We start from the raw sequence: 23,334 nt of genomic DNA, 5'->3' as shown, positions 1-23,334 counted from the left end.
CTGCTTGCTAACACTGTGTTGTTTTGTCTTTGTTTATTCTTTGTCTATACCTGTGTTTCCCAAAATACTTTCCATGGAACATGCGTTCCAGTGAACCCTCTTGAAAAACGGGATTCCTCAGTTGAAAAAGTTTGCAAAACGCTCCTTGCCACTACCTTCATAGAGCTTTAGAATGCATAATAATCTAGATAAGGTGCTTAGAAATTATACAGATTTTTTAAGATCTTGTTTCGCTTTAACTCGGTCTTACTTGAAATGTGAGCTTTCCTATATGAGCACATGCATCTCAGGAGATCCCTATGTGCATCCCATGTTTCCATGTTAGGAAACAGTGGTCCCCACAGGGGTCAGCAAACACAAAGGACCAGATCCTAAATGCACTAGGCTCTGCACACAGACGCTCATGTCGGCTGTCATCGAGAGGCAGTACGTGGAGGACGGGCTGTGGTTTGCTGACCCCCATTCTGCATGCTGCAAGACTTCCACTTCTGTGGTCTTATTTGAGTCTCACAATGCACCTGTGAAGTAATGTCAGCACAGGTAGCCATAGTATCCGAAGGGGAAACTGAGGCACAGAGTCATCTAATGACCCATGGCGAGTTGCCTGCAGGGGTAAGCGGAATCATAAATCTACTCGGCTTGCTTGCAAGCTGTTGGGAAGAGAAAAAGCAGGATGGGGGCTGAGATCAGAGGCTGGGAAGAAGCCTGGAGGCAGGTCCAGGTAAAGCTGTTGGTTCCAGTGAGAGCCTGCATGTGAAGGCTGAGCGCCCGCCTGTTTAGAAGCCGTGGCCGTTCTGCAGAGCCCAGTTTTGGTGAGTGTTCTGTAAATGCTGGCCTCCCGTGACCTTCTCTTTCTGCCCTGCAGGAGACGTCAGGTATGACGAGGCAATGGGTTACCCTATGGTGCAGCAGTGGCGGGTCCGAAGCAACCTTTACCGTGTGAAGCTCAACACCATCACCCTGTCCGCAGGTGAGGACCCCCTCCCGGGCAGCCAGGGGGCTGGCACTAATCCAGCACTTGTTCCTGAGGACTTGCACTGTGCCAGGCCCTGGGCTGGGGATGCTGAGGGAATGAGGCCCGGCCTTCCCTGCCATGAAGGAGCTCACGGGGAGGGTGGATGGACAAGCAGACAGGGACATCCTCATACTGCGGTAGGGTCTACACAATAGCGGGACAGTGGAACCCCAGAGCGGGGAGCTGTCCTGAGGAGTCAAGAGGGGCTTCCTGGAGGAATGGGTACCATAGCAGTATGGGGAAGAGTGAATGGGAGAGGGGTAAATGACAATCTAAGTCACATTTATGTTCTAAATATTTCAGGCTATGGATTGTAAGTTCTCCTGGTCTCTTCTGGATGATTTCCTTTCCTACCCATCTCCTATACAGCAGTAACATACACCCCTCCAAGACGCAGACACACACATGGCCCCTACTCCACCTGCCCACACCCTGTGTGTCAGCTGATGAGCACAATTTGTAATTCTTAGAATGGGACGTGTTTTTTCATGCTTCTGTGACTTTGCACATGCTCTTCCCTCTGCCTGGATCTCCTTGCCCAGGGAATGCTGGGATAGTCCTGCAATACTGAGAGACCCGTGCTGCATTCTCCACTCCCCCCAGAATAACTCAAGGAAGTCTGTGCAAGCAACCACCTGTATGAATGCACCAGTGGGCTTGATTCACGTCTAAGCCCTATATGTTCCCCCACTGACCCAAGAATCGTGGGTCATTTCCATATCCCTGTAGCCTGTATTCCTATTGTCTCTGTAACAGAGAATCAACACAGGGTAGGTAGTCTTGTTTGGTAAAGGAATAAAAAAAAATGAAAACTGAAAAATTCGGAATGAGTGAAGGACTCTGGAAAGATGGGGTGTTTTACCCTGGCTCTTCCTCATAACCCTGCCACTGGATTATTGTCCAGGGACTTCCTCTGTATTTGTGAGCACGTTACTTATCTTCTCTTTTTCAGTTTCATTTGGTTTGTGAGCAACACGAAACTCTCTTAGCCCAGGAATCAGAGGACTCTCCCATATGGGAAGTGCAAATAGTAATTACTGTGGACGTTGGCGAAGCACTTTATAATGTTTCATATCTTAGGACATCCATTGGTCCTACAAGGAAGACATCGTTTATCCCATACTTTTTTCAGATAAGGAAACAAGGTCAGAGAGGTTAAGTAACTTCCCCAAGGTCACACAGCTAGTAAGTGGCCAAACAGGAGGAGAGCAGGGATTTTTTTTTTTTTTTAAGATTTTACGTACTTGAGAGAGAGAGAGAGAGAGAAAGCGAGAGAGAGCATGGGAAGGGGGAGGGTCAGAGGGAGAAGCAGACTCCCTGCCACGCAGGGAGCCCGATGCGGAACTCGATCCTGGGACTCCAGGATCATGACCTGAGCGAAAGGCAGTCGCTTAACCAACTGAGCCACCCACGTGCCCAGAGAGCAGAGATTCGAATGCAGTTTTATCTGCCTGGAGAAAGAGCCACAGGTCATCTCCATGGTGTTGTCATTTACTAGTTAAGAGAAACAGTCTCATCATTAACCCTGCTGTATTAATTACCTAGTTGCGCACATTAACGGATTGGCGGAGAGGGGCTGTCTTAAACACCCATGCTTTGAGGCATGTTTCTGTTTTGCCCACCACCCACACACTCGCGCCTCACTTGCAAATCAGACTGCGATGTATCTGTTAGAATTACAAAGGTGTATCAGCTTTAATTAATCTATGATGATGCTCTTGAGAACCCCCTTGTAAATCAAATGTTGGCAAATTGGAGTTCATGTTTAATGTTGAAGGAGAGCGTGCTTGCTCTCTTACAGTTTACTTTGATGTGACACAGAATCCACTGCTCATGTGATAATGGTGGTTGGTGTTTCTGCCGTGTCCCGAGTGTCCCCCCTGTGCTCTTGTACCTGGTTAGGGCGGGGGTAGGGAAGGGTGCATGTGCACAGTCAAAGACCAGCGGAATCGAGCTTCTGCTTTCAAGGTAGTGTCCACTGAAGGTGCAAAGCATAGGTGCCCCTGGCAAGGATTGTGTGAACAGCTTCTTGGGAAGGTGAGGACAGCTTTCCGGAGCCTTAGAGCATACGAATGACTTAGCGAAGAGTTGGAGAGGCCATTTCTGGTGAACGGGGGTGTGTATGTGTGTGCAGGCTGCAGTTTGGGGACTGTGAATGAAGAAGGGACGGTGGAAATCTCAGGTCATATTTAGGAGACCTAAAAAAGCTGATTTGGCTGGATGTAAAGCCTGATGAAGGAGGCTCACTGGAGATGCCCTTGGAGGCCTGGAACACCAGGTAAGGTCATTGGTAGGCTGGTCGTTGGTAGCAGGAAGGAGCTCAGGCAGGTCTTAAGGCTCTTGGTAGAACAGCTTGGTGACCTACCTGTTGGAGGAAGGAGTGAGGGAGGGAGCTGTGGTTATAGAATGAAGGCTTTGCGGGTCCCATGCTAGGCCCTGATGACCTAGGTCTTCTTGGCACAGGACTAAGGAAAATACAGCAGCAGGGAGGCCCTTGACAAAGTCAGAAGCCAGAACACATACCACTGTTCCAGGGAGGCAGAGGCAGAAAGGGAAGTAGTGTTCTCGGAAGCCAAGGCAGGGATCCGATCCCAGGACGTCGGGCTATCTGCTGATCTGGGGTCAGGGAAGCCCCGGGGCTCCCAATGAGGCAGTTCACACCCTGGGTGATTGGGTGCTGTGGACAATGCATTTATTTTGGAGTGAGAACAGAAGGGGATCGTAGACTGAGCTTGTAGACTGATTGTAGACAGAGCCAGGACACCGAGGAAACCATTCAGAGTCTGAGCTTTGACTTGCTCATCCACAGTGGGGGTTGCAGCACTGGGGCTGAGGCTAAATTGGAACCAATGGGGGAAACCGCAGGCGATGTGCTCGGTGCCCATTAGTTGCTAGGGACAGACGTCAGCTTTGATTTCCTGATGGCGACTTTCAGGTCCCGTGGCCTCGGTTGCCAAGCTTGAGGCCTTCCTCTGCTGTTGGTTCCCTCTTGGTTGTAGTGTCTTGTGCATCTACCAGGGAGAACAACCTTTGCTCTGCGAGCGAGGGGAGGTTGCTGTGCCCGTTCAGGTGCCAGCCACCGGGCTGATTGTGGGGTGACACCAGCTCCAGTCTGGAGAGAGCCCCTGGCCTCCTATAATTCGCCCGCCACCGGCCTCCCAGATCTGACCACCTCCACGTCCTCCTCCTCCGTGCAGGCTTCACCAACGTCCTCAAGATCCTGACCAGGGAGAGCAGTCGGGAGGAGCTGCTGTCCTTCATCCAGCACTACGGCTCCCACTACATCGCAGAGGCCCTCTACGGCTCCGAGCTCACCTGCATCATTCACTTCCCAAGCAAGAAGGTCCAGCAACAGCTGTGGCTCCAGTACCAGAAAGGTAAGGCTCTGACAAGCTAGATCCTGGCTCGGCCATGCCGAAGCTGTGTGGCCTTCGGCACTCCCTACCCCTCTCTGGGCTTCAGTTTCCCCACGGACAGGACGAGGGGCTGTGTGATGATATCTCAGGATTCTTTCAGTTCAGGCATTTTCTGAGACCCTAAGGTAGTGGGCTGGACTCCCAACACTCCTGCCTCGTACAGCAGGTTCCTTGTTTCCAGCTCTGTCCTCTGAAACCACCATGCGGGAAGAGTTGGAGGGATGGGAGTGGTGTCTCCTTGACACCTCCTTCTCTCCAGGCTTCTAGGAAGAGCCCAAGAGGAGCTCCGGCCGTTCTGGTAGGGCTCACTTTGGGTCTGAGGGGACAGTTTCCTGTCTCTCCCATGGAGAAGCTTCTATCCTCAGGGAGGGTCACCAGATCGTATGTCCCTGGGAGCCTCAGCTTGTATCAGAATTGGCATTCCTCGGGCTAGATGGGGGAGACCAGTCCCTGCCACTCACCTTGGGAGTGCCATTCCCTTCCCACCTCAGTTTTTCCCTTCTGTGAAATGGGCGCTTAAGTTGCCATTCCTGTCCACCTTCCACCCAGAAGGGAAGCAGTTAACTATCACAGCATTTTGAGAAAGACAGAAATATTCCATCCCTGCATTGTGTATTTTAACAGGCCAGTGTATTCACATCCCCATTTCACAGGGGAGAAGGTGAGTCTCAGCCACGCTAAGCCGAGTGCCCATAGATACACAGCTAGTAAGTAGCAGGGTGCGGATGGCTTCCTGTTACCGTTATTGTTATCCATTAATTGAGAAAGGAGAGCTCTCGATGGACGGAAAGGGTGGGAACAGTGTTAAAAATGTGCTTCCCACCTTCTTCACATGGCCCAGCCCCCCAATCTAAGGAACCAAATCAACTTAAACCACAGACTGTGGGAGCCACAAGAGACCTTATGAGTCTCCCTGGACTTAGCACCCCAAGTTTGCAGTTGGGAAAATTAAGGCCCAGAGAGAGGAGGAAGCTTGCTGAGTGTCACCGAGCTCCACTGTGGGGGGGTCCAAGACAAAGTGGGGTGCTGCTCCACGCTCCGCATCCAGGGCTTTTCATGCTGAACCCAGTGCGGCTGCCTTTGCCATCTCCAGAACCTTTCCTCTTGTGCCCGGGGGCTTGTACCCCGCACCGTGGTCTCACCCCTCCCTGCCTCCTGTGTGCAACTGTGTGGGGCACAGGGTGGTTTATAGACGCGGAGAACATAATTGAGTTGTCTGGGAATAGCTCTGTTTTTTATGGCTGCGACAATGACGGTCTTTAAGGAAGTGCATTAAATCAATAGAGGTCTCGTTGTCCTACCCTATAAATAACGTGACACATCATTAAGCAGGGCAATAAGCTTCAGGACTTTGAAGTAATACAATTAGGTTATGTTTATAAAAACCTTCGCTCACTGTGGCCATTGAACTAACCCGCCTCGCCCAGCACTTGGGGCCAGGGACACCACTGTCATGCTAAATACCACGTCATCTCCATCCTCAACTGCTTCCAGGCCTTGGCCGGTTCCCCTCCAGAAAGCCCCACTCCTTACACAGGGGATGCGTGGACTCTGTGGCAAGTCAGACGGGCTGGGGCAGAAGGAAAGCCCACAGAGCAGCTAGGACCCGCTTCAAGATGCCAGAGCCCTCCGGGTCGCCACAAACTTGCTGGGGAAACTTGACACAGTAGCTTTTCTCTCTGGGCTGCTTGTCTGGAGGCACGTTTCTTGCTTCTGTCGTATGTTTGCTCCCAAGAAGAGCCCAGGGGTACACGGAGGCCACCTTAACACTTCTCACTCTCACCACCTGCTGTGACCTAGATGACCCATGAAGTGCTGAGGTTGTATTTTTTTTTAATGTGGGAGTGATGTTTGCAAGGGGGAGGCTGAGAAGCCGGGGAATGTTCCCAGGGAGGGAGGGACTCTGCACTCAGAGGTAGTGGGTGACCTTTCTCTCCACAGCCATCCGCTGTGTCATGGGCACGGGCTACACGAGGGCCTCCTGGGAAGTGGGTCAGGATGGGTCTGGGTTTGGAAGCAGGTGACTTTGGGGGCAGAGCTGTGGGAAGAGGTGCTGTGAGTGGGACAGACAGGGGTTCAAGTCCCCCTGTCTGTCCTTCCATCCCTGCTGGGTAACCTCGGGCAGTAACTTCTAAGTTTCTGTTTCCTCGTGCATTAAATGGGGGATAGGAATTCCCTGGCACGGCTTTTGGGAGAACGAAATGAGATAATACAGGTAAAGTGTCTGGCATGTAGACAGCACATGAAAAATGATAGCTTAGAATAAAGCAAGACTCGTCGGTCGCAGCTGAGGAGACTAGTCCTGGTAGGGCTCCTGCCCCCGTGTGATACTCCTTAATCTCTCGGAGACACACCTGTGTCACTAGAAAAAGGATAAATATTCTTTCAACCCAGAGAGTGGAGTGGGGAGGGCTTCCTGGAGTCTTTGAAATCTATGTTTAGCTCCAAGTGGTGGCATGTCCTTGATTGGAAGGACCAAAGCTGGAAAGAAGTTCCGGGAAAAGAGGCCTAATAGGGCGTGAGTAACAGCACATTACAGTGCAGTCCTGTGGGTTCTCCCGTGTACCCCTTGAGGCAAAGAAGGCAAGAATCCCACTCACCCCTTGTCTTCACCTGGGAAACCTGAAGCTTAGAGAAGAAGAGGGGCTTGTTGGGGTCACAGTGTATGAGTGAAAGGGATGGTGTTTGAATTCCAACCTGAGCACAGTGTTCCCTGCCCCCTAGATCTGGTGTCCACAGAAATTAAAAACAAATGTCCCAGGCTTTCCAGGTTTATTAATGATGGGGCTCTTGTTCCTGCTGTGACCTGGGGCAGCCACTAGAAATTGTTGGAAAGCCCGGGGGTTCGGGACTGAATGTGCCTGATTAAAATATTCCCATGAGAGGTTTATTTGATGATTAGACTATTATTCCCCTAAGTGTTTCTCAGTGTGTGTTCCACAGGAGAAAAAAAAAAAAAAAGAAAGAAAGAAAGAAAGAAAGTCACATTTATTATTCATTCATTCATTCTTTAATTCATTAATATTTCTTCAGTGCTGCTTCTTGGCGGGCACTGCGGGAGACGAGATGTGGACGCTGTCCCCGTGTTGTTCACTCCCCAGTCTGTTCTAGACTTACAGTGTTTCACCATTTTTTTCTTTTAACCCACTGGTAGACAGCTGGAAAGAGGGACGGGACGGGCTCATGATAAAGAACCCAGTCGCTGCCATGTGATGACCCATATCTATTATTTCATGTTCCAATTCTGATCAGTTAGGGAATGGCTTATCTAGGCCACTGTGTGGAGATCATGGAGCCCACTGGCCAAGAACGTTAGGATCCATTGGCAATGGCTGCTGTGATGCAGATAGTCAGGGGGGGGGTGGGCTGTGTATCGTTTTCCCTGCAGCAGGGCAGGGCAAAAGCCAAAAGAACAGACCCACCTTGTGATGCTGATTCCAGGTGGGCACTGGGCATGCCAAGCAGGACTGGAAAGATCTAGGCAGGGAGGTGGGGTTTGCCACCACCAAGTGGATCGTCTCAGGATTTCGCCAGTTTGGAGGGGACCAGAGCACTGAACAGATCAGTTAGATGGTGCCTGTCAGAAGCCAGGAAGACCTTAGAAGTAGCCAAAGTCATCCCTGGGCCCGCCAGGCACAGCAGTGCTTAGTGTGGAAGCTGCTTTAGCCTGTGAGTCCCCTCTAGCCCTCGCCTCTGCTTCCAGGCTGTGCCCCAAGCACCACGTGAAGTTTTTAGTCTCTGGCCTTTAGCTTAATACTTTCACTGCTGCTGTGTTCCTGAGAGGTGTGTATTTTAAAAAGCTACCTTTCTTCCAGTTCACTCTTTGGCTTGATAGTCACATATACTGCCCAGCTGGGACCTTGATGCATGTCTTTTTATCTTAATTAAGACATAAGAAGTTACCCAGCCTGTAGGTAGCTTGGATAAAGGCTTTGTCATTTGGAAGTAAAGCGGAGGTTTTGCAGTCAACTGGACTCAGGTTCAAATCCCAGCTCTGTCTCTTACCAGCTATGGGATCTTGGGCAAACTGATCACTCTCTAGATCACTTTCTTCACATGCAAAATACAGGCTCCAGCGAGAGCACAGCCCATCAGTGGCCTCCTCTAGCACTGAGCTGGACACCTAGTTATTATCTTGATCCAATGCGTTCCCTCCCACCACAGCTGCCACATCTGCTATGGTAACTGTGTTTCCTTTCCAGGTGTGTGTGTGTGTGTGTGTGTGTGTGTGTGTGTATGAGAGAGAGAGAGAGACCAACTGAGGGAGGCAAGGAGGAGTCATGAAAACACAGAGAAGTCAGGGCTCCTGGGTGGCTCAGTGGGTTAAAGCCTCTGCCTTCCGCCCAGGTCATGATCCCAGGGTCCTGGGATGGAGCCCTGCATAGGGCTCTCTGCTCAGCAGGGAGCCTGCTTCCCTTCCTCTCTCTACCTGCCTCTCTGCCTACTTGTGATCTCTGTCTGTCAAATAAATAAATAAAATCTTAAAAACAAAGTGCAAAACAATACATACACACACATAGGAGAGACAAAGTGTAGAAGAGAAAAGGTATGTAATTAATATGACTTTTCCTAGTTTATAGACTCCATGACCCTGTGAAATGACATTTTCTAGTGAAGGTTACACTGCTCTTAAGATTGGGGCAGTCCATGGTATAGAGATGTCCTCAGAGATAAATGCCTGTTGCCACCTTTAAAAGATGTTTTATCTCAATTATAATTTCCCAAGACTGTTCGAGGGAATGAATTTCTGCATTTCCATTTGAATTACAATGCAGGTTTGACTGTCAGCTCAGCATTCCTAGACTATTCTTTAAAGGAGTTCTGACTGCTTGAAAGGCAGCCCAGGGGTTAAGGTGGGGAGGGGAGAAGGATAAGATAGTTAAATGTCACCTCCTTTTCTGAGGACAGTTGTGGCCAAGGGGCTGATGTGGGCTGGAGAACTCTCCTGGGCTTTCAGTTTCCTGAGGGAGTTTGCTTCAAAGACAGCAACCAGACATGAAAGCAGTTGTTCTCAGAACTGGGACTGCCTGGGTACTGGTTTACTTCTCTGTAGATTGAATCATCAGGGGGCAGTTTTCAGTTCCCATTTGCTTGACCTTCTGTTAGCGTTTGACAGAGCTGACCACTTCCTGCTTCAGGCACTGTCTGTGTTCACTGCCATTGTCCCAGATCTTCCATGTGAGTCCCCTGCCTTCCTGCTGGCTTCTTCTCTGCCTGCTTTGTCGGCTCCCATCCATGGGATTTCAGACAACCCTGGCCTGGGCCCCCTCTTCCTGGACACTTCTCTTGTGGGGATTCTGTTACTGTCCCTACCTTGGTGACTCCCACTTTACACCTCTGCCTCTAAGCTTTCCCCCAATATTTGCCATTATGGCAGCTCCCTTACCCACCCAAACTCTGCCCCACACAACCTGGTGGTTTCCCAGCATTCTAGGGAAATGTGCCATGATCTGTTTTTAAGCAGAACCAGAAACCGGAGTCCGTCTTCACATCCTCCTCTCCCTCGCGCCCCCCATTTTCCCAAATCTTCTCCATTTTCATTCCCCATGAGGGCTTGAATTTGCCTACTTCTTTCCATCTCTCTGCTGTGCCCTGGATCAAGCTGCCATCGTGGCTTGCCTAGACTCTAGCGCTGGCATTCTACCTGGACTCTCGGCATCCACTCTTTTTTTTTTTTTTTTAATTTTTATTTATTTTTTTCTTATTTCTTTTCAGCGTAACAGTATTCATTGTTTTTGTACCACACCCAGTGCTCCATGCAATCTGTGTCCTCCCTAATACCCACCACCTGGCTCCCCCAACCTCCCACCCCCCCGCCCCTTCAAGACCCTCAGATTGTTTTTCAGAGTCCATAGTCTCTCATGGTTCACCTCCCCTTCCAATTTCCCTCAACTCCCTTCTCCTCTCCATCTCCCCTTGTCCTCCATGCTATTTGTTATGCTCCACAAATAAGTGAAACCATATGATAGTTGACTCTCTCTGCTTGACTTATTTCACTCAGCATAATCTCTTCCTGTCCTGTCCATGTTGATACAAAAGTTGGGTGTTCATCCTTTCTGATGGAGGCATAATACTCCATAGTGTATATGGACCACATCTTCCGTATCCATTCGTCCGTTGAAGGGCATCTTGGTTCTTTCCAGTTTGGTGACCATGGCCATTGCCGCTATGAACGTTGGGGTACAGATGGCCCTTCTTTTCACTACATCTGTATCTTTGGGGTAAATACCCAGTAGTGCAATTCCTCGGCATCCACTCTTGTCCCCCCTCAGTCCAAACCACACAGCAGCCCCGAGGACACAGGTCAGTCGGTGCTCTCCAGAGAGACAGAACCAACAGGACGGATGGTTGGATGGATGGATAGACAGGTAGATAAAAGTCTCTATTGTATATAATATTCATATATGAGAGAGAGAGAGAGAGAGAGAGATTTGTTATGAGGAACTGGCTCATGTGATTGTGCAGGCTGAGAAGTTTCAAGCCAAGATCTACTCAGCAAACTGGAGACTCTGGAGAGCTGATGGTGTAAGTTCCGATTCCAAAGCTAGCAGGCTTGAGACCCAAGAAGAACCAATGTTTCTGTTTGAGCCCAAAGGCAAGAAGAGGATGTTGTTCTAGCTCAAACAGTCAAGCAGGAGGGATTCTTTCTTACTCCTGGAGGTGGGGATGGGGGGGGTCAGCCTTTCTATTCTATTCAGGCCTTTACCTGATTGGCTAAGGCCCAGTGACATAAGGGAGGGCATTCTGCTTTACTCAGTCGGCTGCTGATCTCATCCACAACACCCTCGTGGACACCCTCACAGACATCTCCAGAATCGTGTTTGACCACATCTCTGAATAGCCCATGGACCAGTCAAGTTGATGTATACAATTAACCATTAACAGAAATACTATCAGGCTTCTTCTTGGATGAAAATTCCCAGGTCCTTTGCCATTGCTCTGAGGCTAATTTCCAAAATCTTCCCCATGGCCTCAGTGCCCTTCCAGATCCGCCATGTTCCCAGCCAGTCTGCTCCAGGCTGTCTGTCTGTCTGTCACACCCAGCCTGACACAACCCTTAACTATGGCGGCAGTCAGGGATCAGAGCCCGGCCACACTCATCTAGGCCAGGGTCCCAGCCAGGTGGTGGGAGGTGGTCCCATAGCCCTTTCCCTCCCCCGGCTTCATGGCTTCCACACAGCCCTGTGTAGGATGCCTCTAGCTCTGAGGTAGTGTTTCCTTGGAGAATAGGGAGGCCAGAGGAGGTTAAACGTGAGCTGGACGCTCACTTGTCTGCAGCACGCCAGAGGAGAGAACTAACTTAATTCTCCTCAGAACCTTGCAAGAAGACGATACAGGATGTGGTTCATTAAACACAAATAGGCCCATGAGACTGCCATTTCCACCAGATGAAATTACCAAAAAAAGCATTTGTTCCCTGGTTTAGATTGAGTCCATCTGGAACGGAACACCCCAGTCGTCTTCCTATTGGTGCGTACCAAGAATAATAATCCTTCGCAGGGCTCCGCGCAGAGCGGCTCACAAAGCACTTTCACGTACATTTTTTCATCCAATTTACTCCTTGCACAACAAACCTGGAAGGGAGACATTGTTATCTGCATTTTGTGCTTGAGGGGAGTGAGGCTCGGAAGGGTAAGATGGCCTGAGGGAGTTCTCAGCAGGGAGCTTGGCAGAGCAGGGATTTGAACCCAAGCTGCTTTCATCAGGAGAACCCGTGTTTGTTCCTACCACTGCAGCCTCAGAGGACTCTCTAGATGCTGTTATCAGGCCCAAGGCGACCGTTTGCCCTCCTGTTCTGTTTCTCTTATCCACCCTGGAAAGAACTGAGGGAAGCAGACTCAGAGCATAGACCCTCAGGGTGGGCGGGAGAGGAGATACTCTACGCACCGATACCCCTCTGTGTCACTCGCTTCCCCCTCTTAACTTAGGGGCAGCATTATGAGTCAGAGCCAAACCCAAGAACATCAGAGCTGGAAGGAACCTTGGCACTCCTTGAGCCAGGGTGAGCTTCTCTTTGTGGGCTAGTTTTGATTACAAGGTAGTAGCCTCCTGAAGTGCTCCCTGAAAGGAATTCTGGGTCAGGACCAGGCTTAGTGACAAGAATGCAGTGGTCACTTAGCAATACCAATCGTGGCTGTGAGAGGAAGAAACTCTTGGGTAAGGTGTTTCCCATCCTCAGCCAGGCTGGCTGTTCCCATTCGACAGATGGGAAAGTTGAGGTCAGCTTATGCAATCGGTTAGAAACTGCAGTGGCGAAGGAGGAAATTTAATAACCAGCTAGCAGTGTTTTTTGTTCTGTTTTATTTTGTTTTTGGTCTTTACCCTCTGAAAACTCAGAGCATTTTCAAAGACCCTGGTTCCCCAAGCCTCCCACATCCTCAAAGATGGGAGAGTCACTGGTTGACAGACCACACGTTTTCTTATTTTAGGGTACACCTGCACACACAAACATATCACTCCCTGAAGCATGAGAGGCTGCCCCTCTTGTCCTTCCACTTAGGGAACCGTAAGAGATCAATACTGTTGTAAACTAGTTATTCTGATTCTAGTCAGACAGGAGCCAAAAACACTCTTGTTCCCCTATCCCAGTCCTATTCCCAGGAAAGTGATACAGGGACTGAGGGAGTCAGATGGGACCCTTCTCTCTCAGCAATCTTGCACTAAGAATGTGGAATTTCCCTGGAGATGAATGGGGGGCTTTTGTCTTTTCTCTGCCTTCAACCCATTAGTGAGAAGAAGGACTGGAGGGAACCCAGGTGCACAGAGGGGCGCTTTTGCCTTCCCCAGGACCTCAGCAGCAGACAGAACCTACCCCCTCTGAGAGCAGTCTCACCCACAGAGCCCACTGCACAAGGGCATCTTCCTTGCCACTCTCTCTTGTCCTTCCTTCATCCCTTCTCATTACTCCATCTTTCCACGCCACTGTGTCCAGCGCCTACTGTATGTCAGGCTCTGGATTAGGGGCAGAGGCTGCCAAGGTGAATGAGACCCACTTCCTGCTCTCCGTAGGCTCACAGTCCAATGGGAAAGACTAACCAGTGAACTTTTGATAAAGGTTATGACAGAAGAAAGCCTGTGTGTGTGTGTGTGTGTGTGTGTGTGTGTGTGTGTGTGTATAGGGTTAGGAGTGGAGGAAGCCAGGCTGGGAGACTGGTCCCTAACCATGTAGGGTGGGTGAGAATTTCCCCAGAGGAGAAGACATCTCGGCAGAGCCCTGGAGGGTGTGGGCATTTGCCACCCGGGTGGTGGAGGTGGATTGCAGGGGACAAGACGCAAATCTGGGGGTGTGAAAAAGCCTGGTGAATGCTGAGTCCTCTCAGACCGGTTGGGAGCAGTAGTTCCTGGACGTTTTCAGGTGTTTTTGAGGGATGTCACTGGCCTCTTTTTTCCATCTTCGAACGTCTCTCTGCCTCAGTCTTCAAGTCGTCAGAGAAAGTGCCATTGCCTCTGTCCCCAGCCAAGTACTCTCATGCACAGGAGAGGCTGCATCTCCAGATGCCTCCAGAGAAGTCAAATCACCGGGCCAGTTTCAGAAGTCCCCAGGGAATAGTCAGAAAAGCATCTGACCCTTTCAGGTTGTCGTGAAGATGGGATGAGGTCATGTGATTAGTTGGCTTATGGTAGGAACTCAACAAATCAGTCATCGTTGCCCACTCCTTATCGGAGGAGTACCTATCAACAAATACCAACATACACATCAGGTGTGTGTGCGTCATCTGTCCCATTTGCCAGATGTGTGACGCAGGACAAGGCATGTTGATTTTGAGTCTCGGTCTATCTTTAAGATGGGTATAGTGATGCTTGCTTCATAGTATTGTTATAAGAATGAACTGAAACGATGATTATAAAGTGATTACCACTGCACCTGGCATATAAGAAATACTCGGGAAGGGCGAGCTATTATTATTATCATTTATTATTATGAGACACAATCGAGTCAGTGGCGATTATTATCACCATCAGTTTTCTAAAACAAAAGGCATAATGGCGTAGCTCTTTCCAGTCCTGAATACAGAAGCCTAAGATAAACCTAAAGTCATGGCCATTTTTCACTCAGTGATTGGCCAACTTGAATTTGAATCCCGCCTGAACCTGGGGGGTGGGAATAGAAAGCAGAATTATCAGAAAGCTCAGCCTGGAGCCCAGCAGTGGGGCACGGGATTGCTTGTTTGCACAGCTGGATGCCGAGCTCCAAATGCACAGGAAGAATGTGTAGGGCTGCGTGTGTTGGGGAAGGGCATGGTAGAGGAGCAGGCAACACTGTCTGATGTGTATGGAGTTCTTAGTATGGACCAATTAATCATATGATCTTATCTTGGGCTTCATAAGAACCCCCATGAAGTCCAGGGTATCATGTCCATCTTCCAAAGGAGAAAACTGGTCTAGCTTAAGGTCACATGGCTGATAATAGGCAGAGGCAGGATTCTATCCCAGGACTGTGTGACTCCAAGGTCCCCCATGCCCTGATCCATCCCTCTAAGAAAAGGTACCACATGCTGAGAACAGGTGCCCTGGGCACTTCAGGTGCACGATCTCTTATTCCTCACAGCGACCCTCTAAAGCTGATGCCTTTCTGCCTTGGAAACTGAGAATCAGGAGGTGCTGGGTGGGAAGGAGGATATATATATAATCCAAAGGCATATAGCCCGTTGAGGTACTTGCTCGTTTCCTTTCTTTCTTTCCTTGCTCCAGCCCTCTCACCATTTACATTTTGCTGTTACTTAACCACAGTGGGCACTCCAAAAAGAGTGTTCTGTCTCAGAGGCATTTCTCTGCCTTCTAAAACAGGTAGAAGTCGTTGATCAGGAAGAGTGAAAAAAGAGGCAGACAGATCAGCAGGATTCAAGCCTGCCTGGTGTTGGTCAGTGGGCTTGAGCCCATTGTTTTCTGGTGACCCCTTGGCTCTGGGTCAGGGTCCAGGCTTTGATCCAGGCCTTAGAGATTGACGTGACTATCAATCCATTGGGTAGGAGCTGCCCTTGGTGGTTTTTATCTGACACATAAGCCCTAGATCCCAAGCGTTCCTCCTTGAGATCCTTGGGGTCTGCATTTCTCTGTTTCACATTTCACAGGTGCCCAAGGAGATAGAAGGCTCCTTTTAGGGATCTTAGCCCAAGCAGTCACTGAGGTTGGGAGCATCAGAATAACTGAAATTTACAGCTGGAAAGATACTTAATTCAATAAATCTCTTAATATAGATGGTGAAGCGGGTAATGAGAAACTTGCTCAGAGGGAACTATAAATTAGTGACAGTGTTAGGATTCAAACCAGCTCCCCTTTCTCCCTCCTCCTTCCATGAAGGTGTGCTAAGAGGCAATTCAGGAGGCCCTGTGCCAAAGGTATCTCCTTTTGGTTTGTGATTGCTTTATTGAGATACAATTTACGTACCATGTGTCACGTATCGAAGGTATCTTTTTCAGCCTTTTCTTCCGGTGGTGGTTTTGCACAAAGATAAAATTTAGGGTTTCCAGAAGGAAACACAACTTTTCATGACTTTATTGTTGAGAAGATTCTCCCAGGAAAATGAAATCGGAGGTAACCACTCCTCCCACCTTTCAATTACATCCCATTTTCTGTTGCAGCTTACTGTCCATGATTCAGGCAGGCAGCTGGGGGGGAGGGGCACAAGGTGGCACAGCCAGCTGGTGCTAAATGTGACACAGAGTGTTCATTCTTACCAATATATGAGCTAGGCTGCCCCCCTGCCCTGGTTTTGTCCAGCAAGTTTTAGTGCCTTCTCCGTGCGAATGCAGCAGTAAATTAAATGTGACTCTGCCTTCACTGAGCTCAGTCCAGACCGGGAGAGAGACAGGTAATAAGGAAATCACAATGCAATGTGTAAATGCTAGGAGGAGAGGAAGTGCCAAGTGTGGCCCGGACACCCGACTCAAACTGTGGGCTGGCTCCGCAAGGGCCTCTCAGAAAACCAGCAGGAGGCAAGATTTAGGTAACCTAGGTGGTTAAGGAGAGGGAAAGTATCGGGGGGCAAGAAAAGCATGTACAAAAAAGGGCCCTGAGATAAAAGGGGGGAAAAAAGTGTATGGAGCAGTCTGCTAGGAAACAGGACTGAGATAAACGCAGGAAGAGCAAGGGGCAGAGGCCAAATCCCACTGAATGTGTGGACCATGTTAAGAAAGTGTCCTTTCCTAGGAGCAATTTAAGGTCACTGAAAGATTCTATTAATATTATTTGCATTTTAAAATTTGATTCTGGCTGGTGCAGGGTAGGGCTTGACTTGGGCTTGAAGGAATGCTAGATTGGAGCCGGAAAGATCAGTTAGGAAGTCACAGCCTTGTTTCAGGAGAAAAATAATAGCAGCTTAACATTTAGTAGTCATGCAGCGGAAGGAAAAAAAAAAAAAAAAACGGGTGAGAAATGGTGGCACTGAAGTGTTTTTTAAAGTAGAACAAAAGAACAGCAGGTGTTGGAGAGCGGAGCTCAGGTTTGAGTATGTTGAGTCAGGCTTCTCAGGGACATTTTCATTGAACATAGCAGCCCACAGCTGACAAGCTAGTTGGCAATACCATGTGGGCAGCTGGACATATACCGGTCTGGTGATCCAAACAAAAAAAGGTAAGAACTGAAAATGCAGGTTTGGGACCTAGTTGTGTAGGTAAATCATCACAGAAGACAAAGCTCCCAGTATAAAAATACAGTTCCCCCTGTTCCCCTTGTGCAACTTGTTTCCTCCCAGAGCAACTTACACACACACACACACACACACTCCACGCCCAGTATTGTTTTTGACCTCTGACTTAGAGAGGCTTTGTTTCATTCAGAGAGGCTGTCCACACTTCTCCTTTCTGGCTGGCCTTTACTTATGTAAAATGTTATGGGACACCGAGGAACAGTCCTAGTGTGTAGTATGTAGGCTGGAGTTAACACCTCCCAGTTCACGGAGGAGGGAAACAGGCCTATGCGGCCATCATCACCAGAGCAGAAGGAATGAATATATACTTCTAAGGTTTTGGCTTCATTATTTGCACCTTACATTTGGCCTAGAGTTCAATAATGAGCCTTTAGGGAAGGTCCAGAGATAGTGCCCATTTGTGCACACGTCATACCTTTCCTCCCATCAGTGTAAGTTTCATTCTCCTGTATCTGGCCCCTGGGTCAAGGATCAGGTGAGACAGGCATACCTACCTGTTCCCTTTCCACCCTCCAAGCCATATTTCCAGTTTATTTCTAACATATTAACAGAAGCATTAGATTTATTCAGCAAGTTCCAGATCCTTGGACTTGAGTTTTTTAGTTCAAATATGATGTGTCTTTTCACAAAAACACATTGTCTTATTCATGTGGTTGCTCATAAATTACATTCATGAAAATTAATTTGTCATATTGTGAAGTTGTTTTAACATTTATCTCCAAACATTTGTGGTCACTTCAAAGTAGTGGGATGGACTCCAGCCTGGTACGTGGTTCAGAGGAAGGAACACACCCAGATATAAAAGGATTTAACGCTCACATAATGAAGCTTTCTGCTCCCAAGCAGGTCCAGGGTAGCTTGAGAAAACAAGGAGGGGACACTGGCTTGGCTTGTGTATAATGGGTAGGGGTGTGGAATAGGGTTGAGGTGGGTTGCCATAGTCCGAACTTCCCTCCGGCACCAAAGTTTGCCAGATGAGGGGTTAATGGGGAAGGGGGGAATGGTGGGGCTTGAATGCTGTCAGAATTCAAGCATCAAGTATGGAAGTCAGAATTTTTATTACAGTTCGCTCTGGATGTTTGACTACTGAAGTGTGCCATGTTTCATTTAACTGAACTTGAACTTGTGTAAGTAAAGCAATATGGTACTCTGTGAGGGCTGCAGTCTGAAAGTGGTAGGGGAAATGAAAATTCTACTAAATGCCTTGTATTAAGAGCCCAACATTATATATTTTGAGAAGTGAAACGAGTGCGTTGGTCACTATCAATAATGTCTGGAACTCTGAAGGTGATAAGTGTCTTAGTGAGGCATTTTATTATGGATTTAGTATGTGTAAAGATAGGTGCAATCTTGATTTATGTTTTGGGTTGTCTGTGACACAAGAAATTCCCAGAAATCTTTTTCCTGAACAGTCAACCTTGGATAGGGAATTGTTGCTGCCATTGGCTGGACCAAAAGAGTACATCACTGGCAATGGCCCAAGAGTATGTAGAGATGAGGCTGACTGTTGGCCAGGGCACCCAGGGCAAAGAAGACACTCAGGGCATGAAGTTTGGCTACTTGTGCTGACTCTCAGGTCCTGTCCCATTATCAGGAACATTCCAGTTAAAGGAGGAAAAGTCACAGCTTTCCAGCAAACTCTATCACATATGATGATGATACCACCTATAAAGTATATAAACTTCTTCTCACTTGATTGATCCCAGGGAACTCCTCAGATAGCCAAGGGGTCTGGAAAAGGAGGGGTCCTTCTCCAGCACCATGGCACCTGGCAGAGGACTGAGGATGGAGGGGCACACTATTCTACAGGGTGCTGCTTCCATGACCCAAGGCATAATGGGTAGCTAGGGACGGACTGCCACAGGCTCAGTGTCTGTGACAACCAGTCTTTGTTTCTAGGAGAGTCCAACATGCAGCCAGCGATCGTACTCTAATGCCTTATGTTAATTTTTGTAATTATTTGAATGAATATTGACCTGGAGGAAAAATTCTTTTATGCGAGCCATCTATAGGAATAGCTAAACAAGCCTATTTGTTTTAAAATTTACATACATATGTATATACATATATATGTACATAATTATATATAAAATATATAAAAATATTTTTAATTATATATATAAAATCTTGACTCCACTTAACTTCTCAAAAAGTGTCAAGATGGCATCCTGACTACTTTAATCAAATAACAAGCTTTCAGGCTTTCTGTGCAGCTTTCCTTCTGGGATACAATACTGTGAGTTTTGCCTCTGCCCCTCCAGCAATCCCACTCTTCCTCCGGTAGGTTTTTCATTAAGAAGCTGAGCAGGGCCACTGTATCACCAACACAGGTCTGCAATTGCCCCCAGCATTAACTTGAAAATTTTACATCAGTGCACCATGAGGGGATGTCTTTGCCTCTTACAATGGAAGTCCCATTTTCTGAGCCCCTCACATTTTCTGAATTCGGTACTTTTACATGTGCTATCCCGTTTATAGGTTTTAATTCTTACAACAGCACTTTAAAACATAAACTGCCCTTGGCTTCTACCAGATGAGGAAACTATAGTTCAACAAGTGACAATAGCTAGTAAATGACCCACGGTTACAGTAAGTCGGGTATAGTAAGGGATTAGACCTAAGTGGGGCTGATTATTACAAAGCGCGGGTTCTTTCTACTACTTGAAATACAATACAATTCTGGCAAGAATTATGCAAAAACACTGAGGCAAAACTCAACAATTCTAACTGGTTAAAAATTAAAATCATAGAGCTAAAAGGGATTTTACTGATGATCGTAGTCTCACCTCTTTCCAGACAGGGAAACTGAAGCAGAGGTATGTTGATCACCTGAGGCCATACAGGTAGGATGGAGGCAGAGCTGGGATTCTGACCTAGACCAAATCCAGTGACTTTCCCACTAGAATACGTCGCCAGTCCCAGAGCTGCCTCACTAACTTCAGACTTAGCCAAGGTAGCATGAATATTAATGATATTGACAAGACATAGCCACAGGTCTGGAGTACAAGTGCGCATTTTGCTGACAGTGCTCTTCCTCACCACCGCCCTGCGTGTAAAATCCATCCAGACAGCTGCTGTAATTTGTTTTGCGACCCCTTGAGGGGCTGTATGTCCTGAGTACAAATCAACAGCCGAGTTGGGTGCAAGAGAGAGCCCTGAGTTTCCTGCTGGGCTCTGCCTTCCACTTCCCTCCTACAGAACTGGGTAACACTTCACTTTTAAGAGGCCATTAATTAGTACTGGATTAAAAGTACAGCTACTTAAGCATGACTTGCCTTACCCACAGGAACACTGTAGGACTCCAGCCAAGTTTATCCTACTGACTGGAATAATGGAGCATCCCTCTGTGGACTATCTCAGGCTGTAGTGCACATTGGGAGTGACCCTTACAATCACTCGGGTAGTGCCTATCCCTGACCTTTGAGGAAGTCCAGGTAAATAGGACACTAGATTTCAAATATCTTAGACAGAAAAAATGGAAATAATTGAAAAAGTAGGCACATTAACATCATTTATCATTATATTACTTTTTTTTTTTCTTTTCCGGGCACTTGGCATAGTGCCTGGCCCAAAGTAGGTACTCAACAAGTATTGAACGACTCATTTCTCCAAAACCATAAATACTATATAATTACGCAGAATGATAAAGGGAAACCAGGACTTAACCCACCTGTAAGTCATTCATTTGCCTTTAGTTTCTCAAATACCTTATTAAAGAACTTACCTAAGAATACCTTTTTATGCAACGTAAGGGAGCTGTGTTAAGAAAACTAAGATTAGTGGACGCCTATCATCATTAGCAAGTCAAGTAAATGACAGCCAATTCAATACCTGAGGATATATATACTCCATGTTAGGTAGCATGCAAATTGTTCACAGCAATTTATTCAATAATAGAAATGTGAAATAGGGAGAGTAGTAATAAAAAGGAACAGGTGGCCCAGGGGGAGGAAATCCCGTAGAAAAGTTCCAATTGGCAAGTAGGGAAGGAACATGAAAGAGGGAAAGTATCATTTGGAGGGCTTGGATAACCTCACACCACTTGTTTGAACAACTCAAGGAAAAGAGGGGAGTACTAGCTACCACTTACTCAGTATGCCCCGTCCTTTCGCATCTCTTATCTCACATCTTAAACCCTTCCTTCGGAAGATCATTTTCATCATTTCCCAGAAGGAGAAAGGTGAAATGCCTGGCCCAGGGCCACACAGAAGACAAGCAACACTAGAGTTTAATGGTTTTCAGAAATTCACAGGAGTTTTGCAAGGGTGCACAGGCTAGGTGAGGGAGCCCATTCTGCAGGCCCATGAACCTGCTTCAACCGGAGAAGCTGGTCTCCGATCTGCTTTACATAATAGACTTGCACTTAAGACTTTATTCGAATCAGGGCACCATTTCTTATAAATAAAAAACACACGATCAACAAAAACTGCTATAATCGAGGAAACTAGTTTCCTGGGGCTGTACGATGTATGTAATGCAGTCAACATGGTAGATAATTGAAAAGTGATTGCACTAAGCACAGCCTAAAATATTCACATTGAAGAAATAAAAACATTCGGACAACACTTATGTCCCTTTTGGGTCAGCGGAGGCTGCTGTAGTCGAGGACCGAGGCACGAGTGTGGCTCAACAGTGGGTAGCCCTAAATGCGGAATACCCGTAGCGATTGAAGGCGCGGTCTTCCAAAAGCATCGGCTAGAAGGATTCCGGCCCCTTGACGTCAAGCCAGTCCACAATAAACATTTCTGTGTTGCAAACTCTGCGGCAGAAGCCTCGACCAATGTTATTACCTTAGCAAGCCCCCCACTGACAGCAAGGACAGATCCCCGATGCCAGGTGCTATCACAGATAAAGTGGCTCTAATAACTAGTGTTATTCTTTGTGATGCACTTTTAATTGGATCAATTTCCCCTCAATTATACAATCCTCGGAAACCAGATGATGAAACCAATTTCATCTTCAGAACATGGGGCTTTCTCCAGGTAAAAAGTGCAAGATAAACTAGTTGGACCTCACACCAATTGTTGCCCTTCCTATTCTTTGGCAGATATTACAAGAAGCCAAAAAAAAAAAACCAGTGTCACCACTGAAAAACAAAACAATTCTGAGTAGCCCAGCTGAGCAGATTTTGTTTCTTTTAAAAAGCAAGGTGAAAGTTCTTTGGCTTGCCATCCGCCCGGCACCTAAGGAACAAACTATGTTGCTTAGTAAAACTAAAGCTGGAGGATCCTTGTCACATTCCCTCGCCCACTTCTGGTCTTTTTAAAAGGACAAGACTTCTTCCTTTTTTGAGCTCTGATTACAAGGATAAAGCAAATGGTAGAGGCTCAATTCCTAACACAGGGTTGGTGATTCTACATAGACCTTGGGGGCTAAAGCTGTACACGTATGTGGAAGTAAGATTTGGATTTCTTTACATAATGGTGGCTTAGGCTGAATTTTGACTGGGGTAGGTCCTTAATGATCTCAAAGAATTCAGTGTCACATATGGCAGCAAAACAGCAATAGTACAACTTACCCTTCTCATCTCCCAAATCCTGTATTTAATTAAAAGACATGAACACCAGCAATGAAGAAACAGTTATCAATTATTTAATTCTGATAGAGGAATGGAAATAAATCTCAAAACCAAATATTGTGCAGTCACTTGAGGAAAATACAGAATAAAGACCAAACAGTTGTCTGATGAAAATGAGATGTGTCCACCTCCCCGTTTGTTGACTCTGGCGCGTGCTGTACGCTTTTGCAGTCCACTCTTAGCACAGGTCCGTGGAGAGAGGTATTATGAAAAATGACACGCTCTAGAGACTACTCAAAACTGTTTACTGACTACGTTAGCATTTGTGTTTGTTTACTCCCATCTTTCTGTGCTTTGAAATAATTCCAATCTATACGATCCTATAAAAGGCAAGCGATTTCCAGGCTGAAGTCTTCAACACCAACCAGCTAGGGTTCGATCCATTCTCTGTCACATCTGCAATTAGAGACCAGTCCAAGATGGCAGAAAACCCCCAGAACCAAGAGGTGCTGCTTCCCAAAAGGAATGTCTATCTCCCTTGGTGGCACTAAATGAATGAACTTTCACTCTGGTAAAGGTGAAGAGACCTGAGACATCATGCCACAGGGACATGACGTCTGAAATGAAAGATGGAGCAGATCCCACTGAAACATGCATACTAAATGCAGCAGAAATGAAGAGAAAGTGTCACATAGGAAGCACATTACAATAAGAGGGAAATACGGGACCAGGGTTA

The 23,334-nt window shown here is 47.4% G+C and overlaps 1 protein-coding gene across 3 annotated transcripts in view; it reads left to right on the top strand.

Moving 5' to 3' along the window:
• Positions 1-23,334, top strand: part of ASTN2 (astrotactin 2) — an 851,408-nt gene that overhangs the window by 616,567 nt on the left and 211,507 nt on the right. For all 3 annotated transcript variants that reach the window (XM_032865713.1, XM_032865714.1, XM_032865712.1), the window contains 2 exons: positions 866-970; positions 4,213-4,392. In XM_032865713.1, coding sequence (XP_032721604.1) covers positions 866-970; positions 4,213-4,392 — 285 coding nt within the window. The remainder of the gene's footprint in view (positions 1-865; positions 971-4,212; positions 4,393-23,334) is intronic.

Source organism: Lontra canadensis, unplaced genomic scaffold (genome assembly GCF_010015895.1).
Source record: "Lontra canadensis isolate GAN:19392208 unplaced genomic scaffold, GSC_riverotter_1.0 scaffold30, whole genome shotgun sequence".
In the NCBI taxonomy this organism is placed as follows: Eukaryota; Metazoa; Chordata; class Mammalia; order Carnivora; family Mustelidae; genus Lontra; species Lontra canadensis.
The sequence above is the reverse complement of the archived record's forward strand: the minus strand, read 5'-3'. Positions and strand labels throughout refer to the sequence as shown.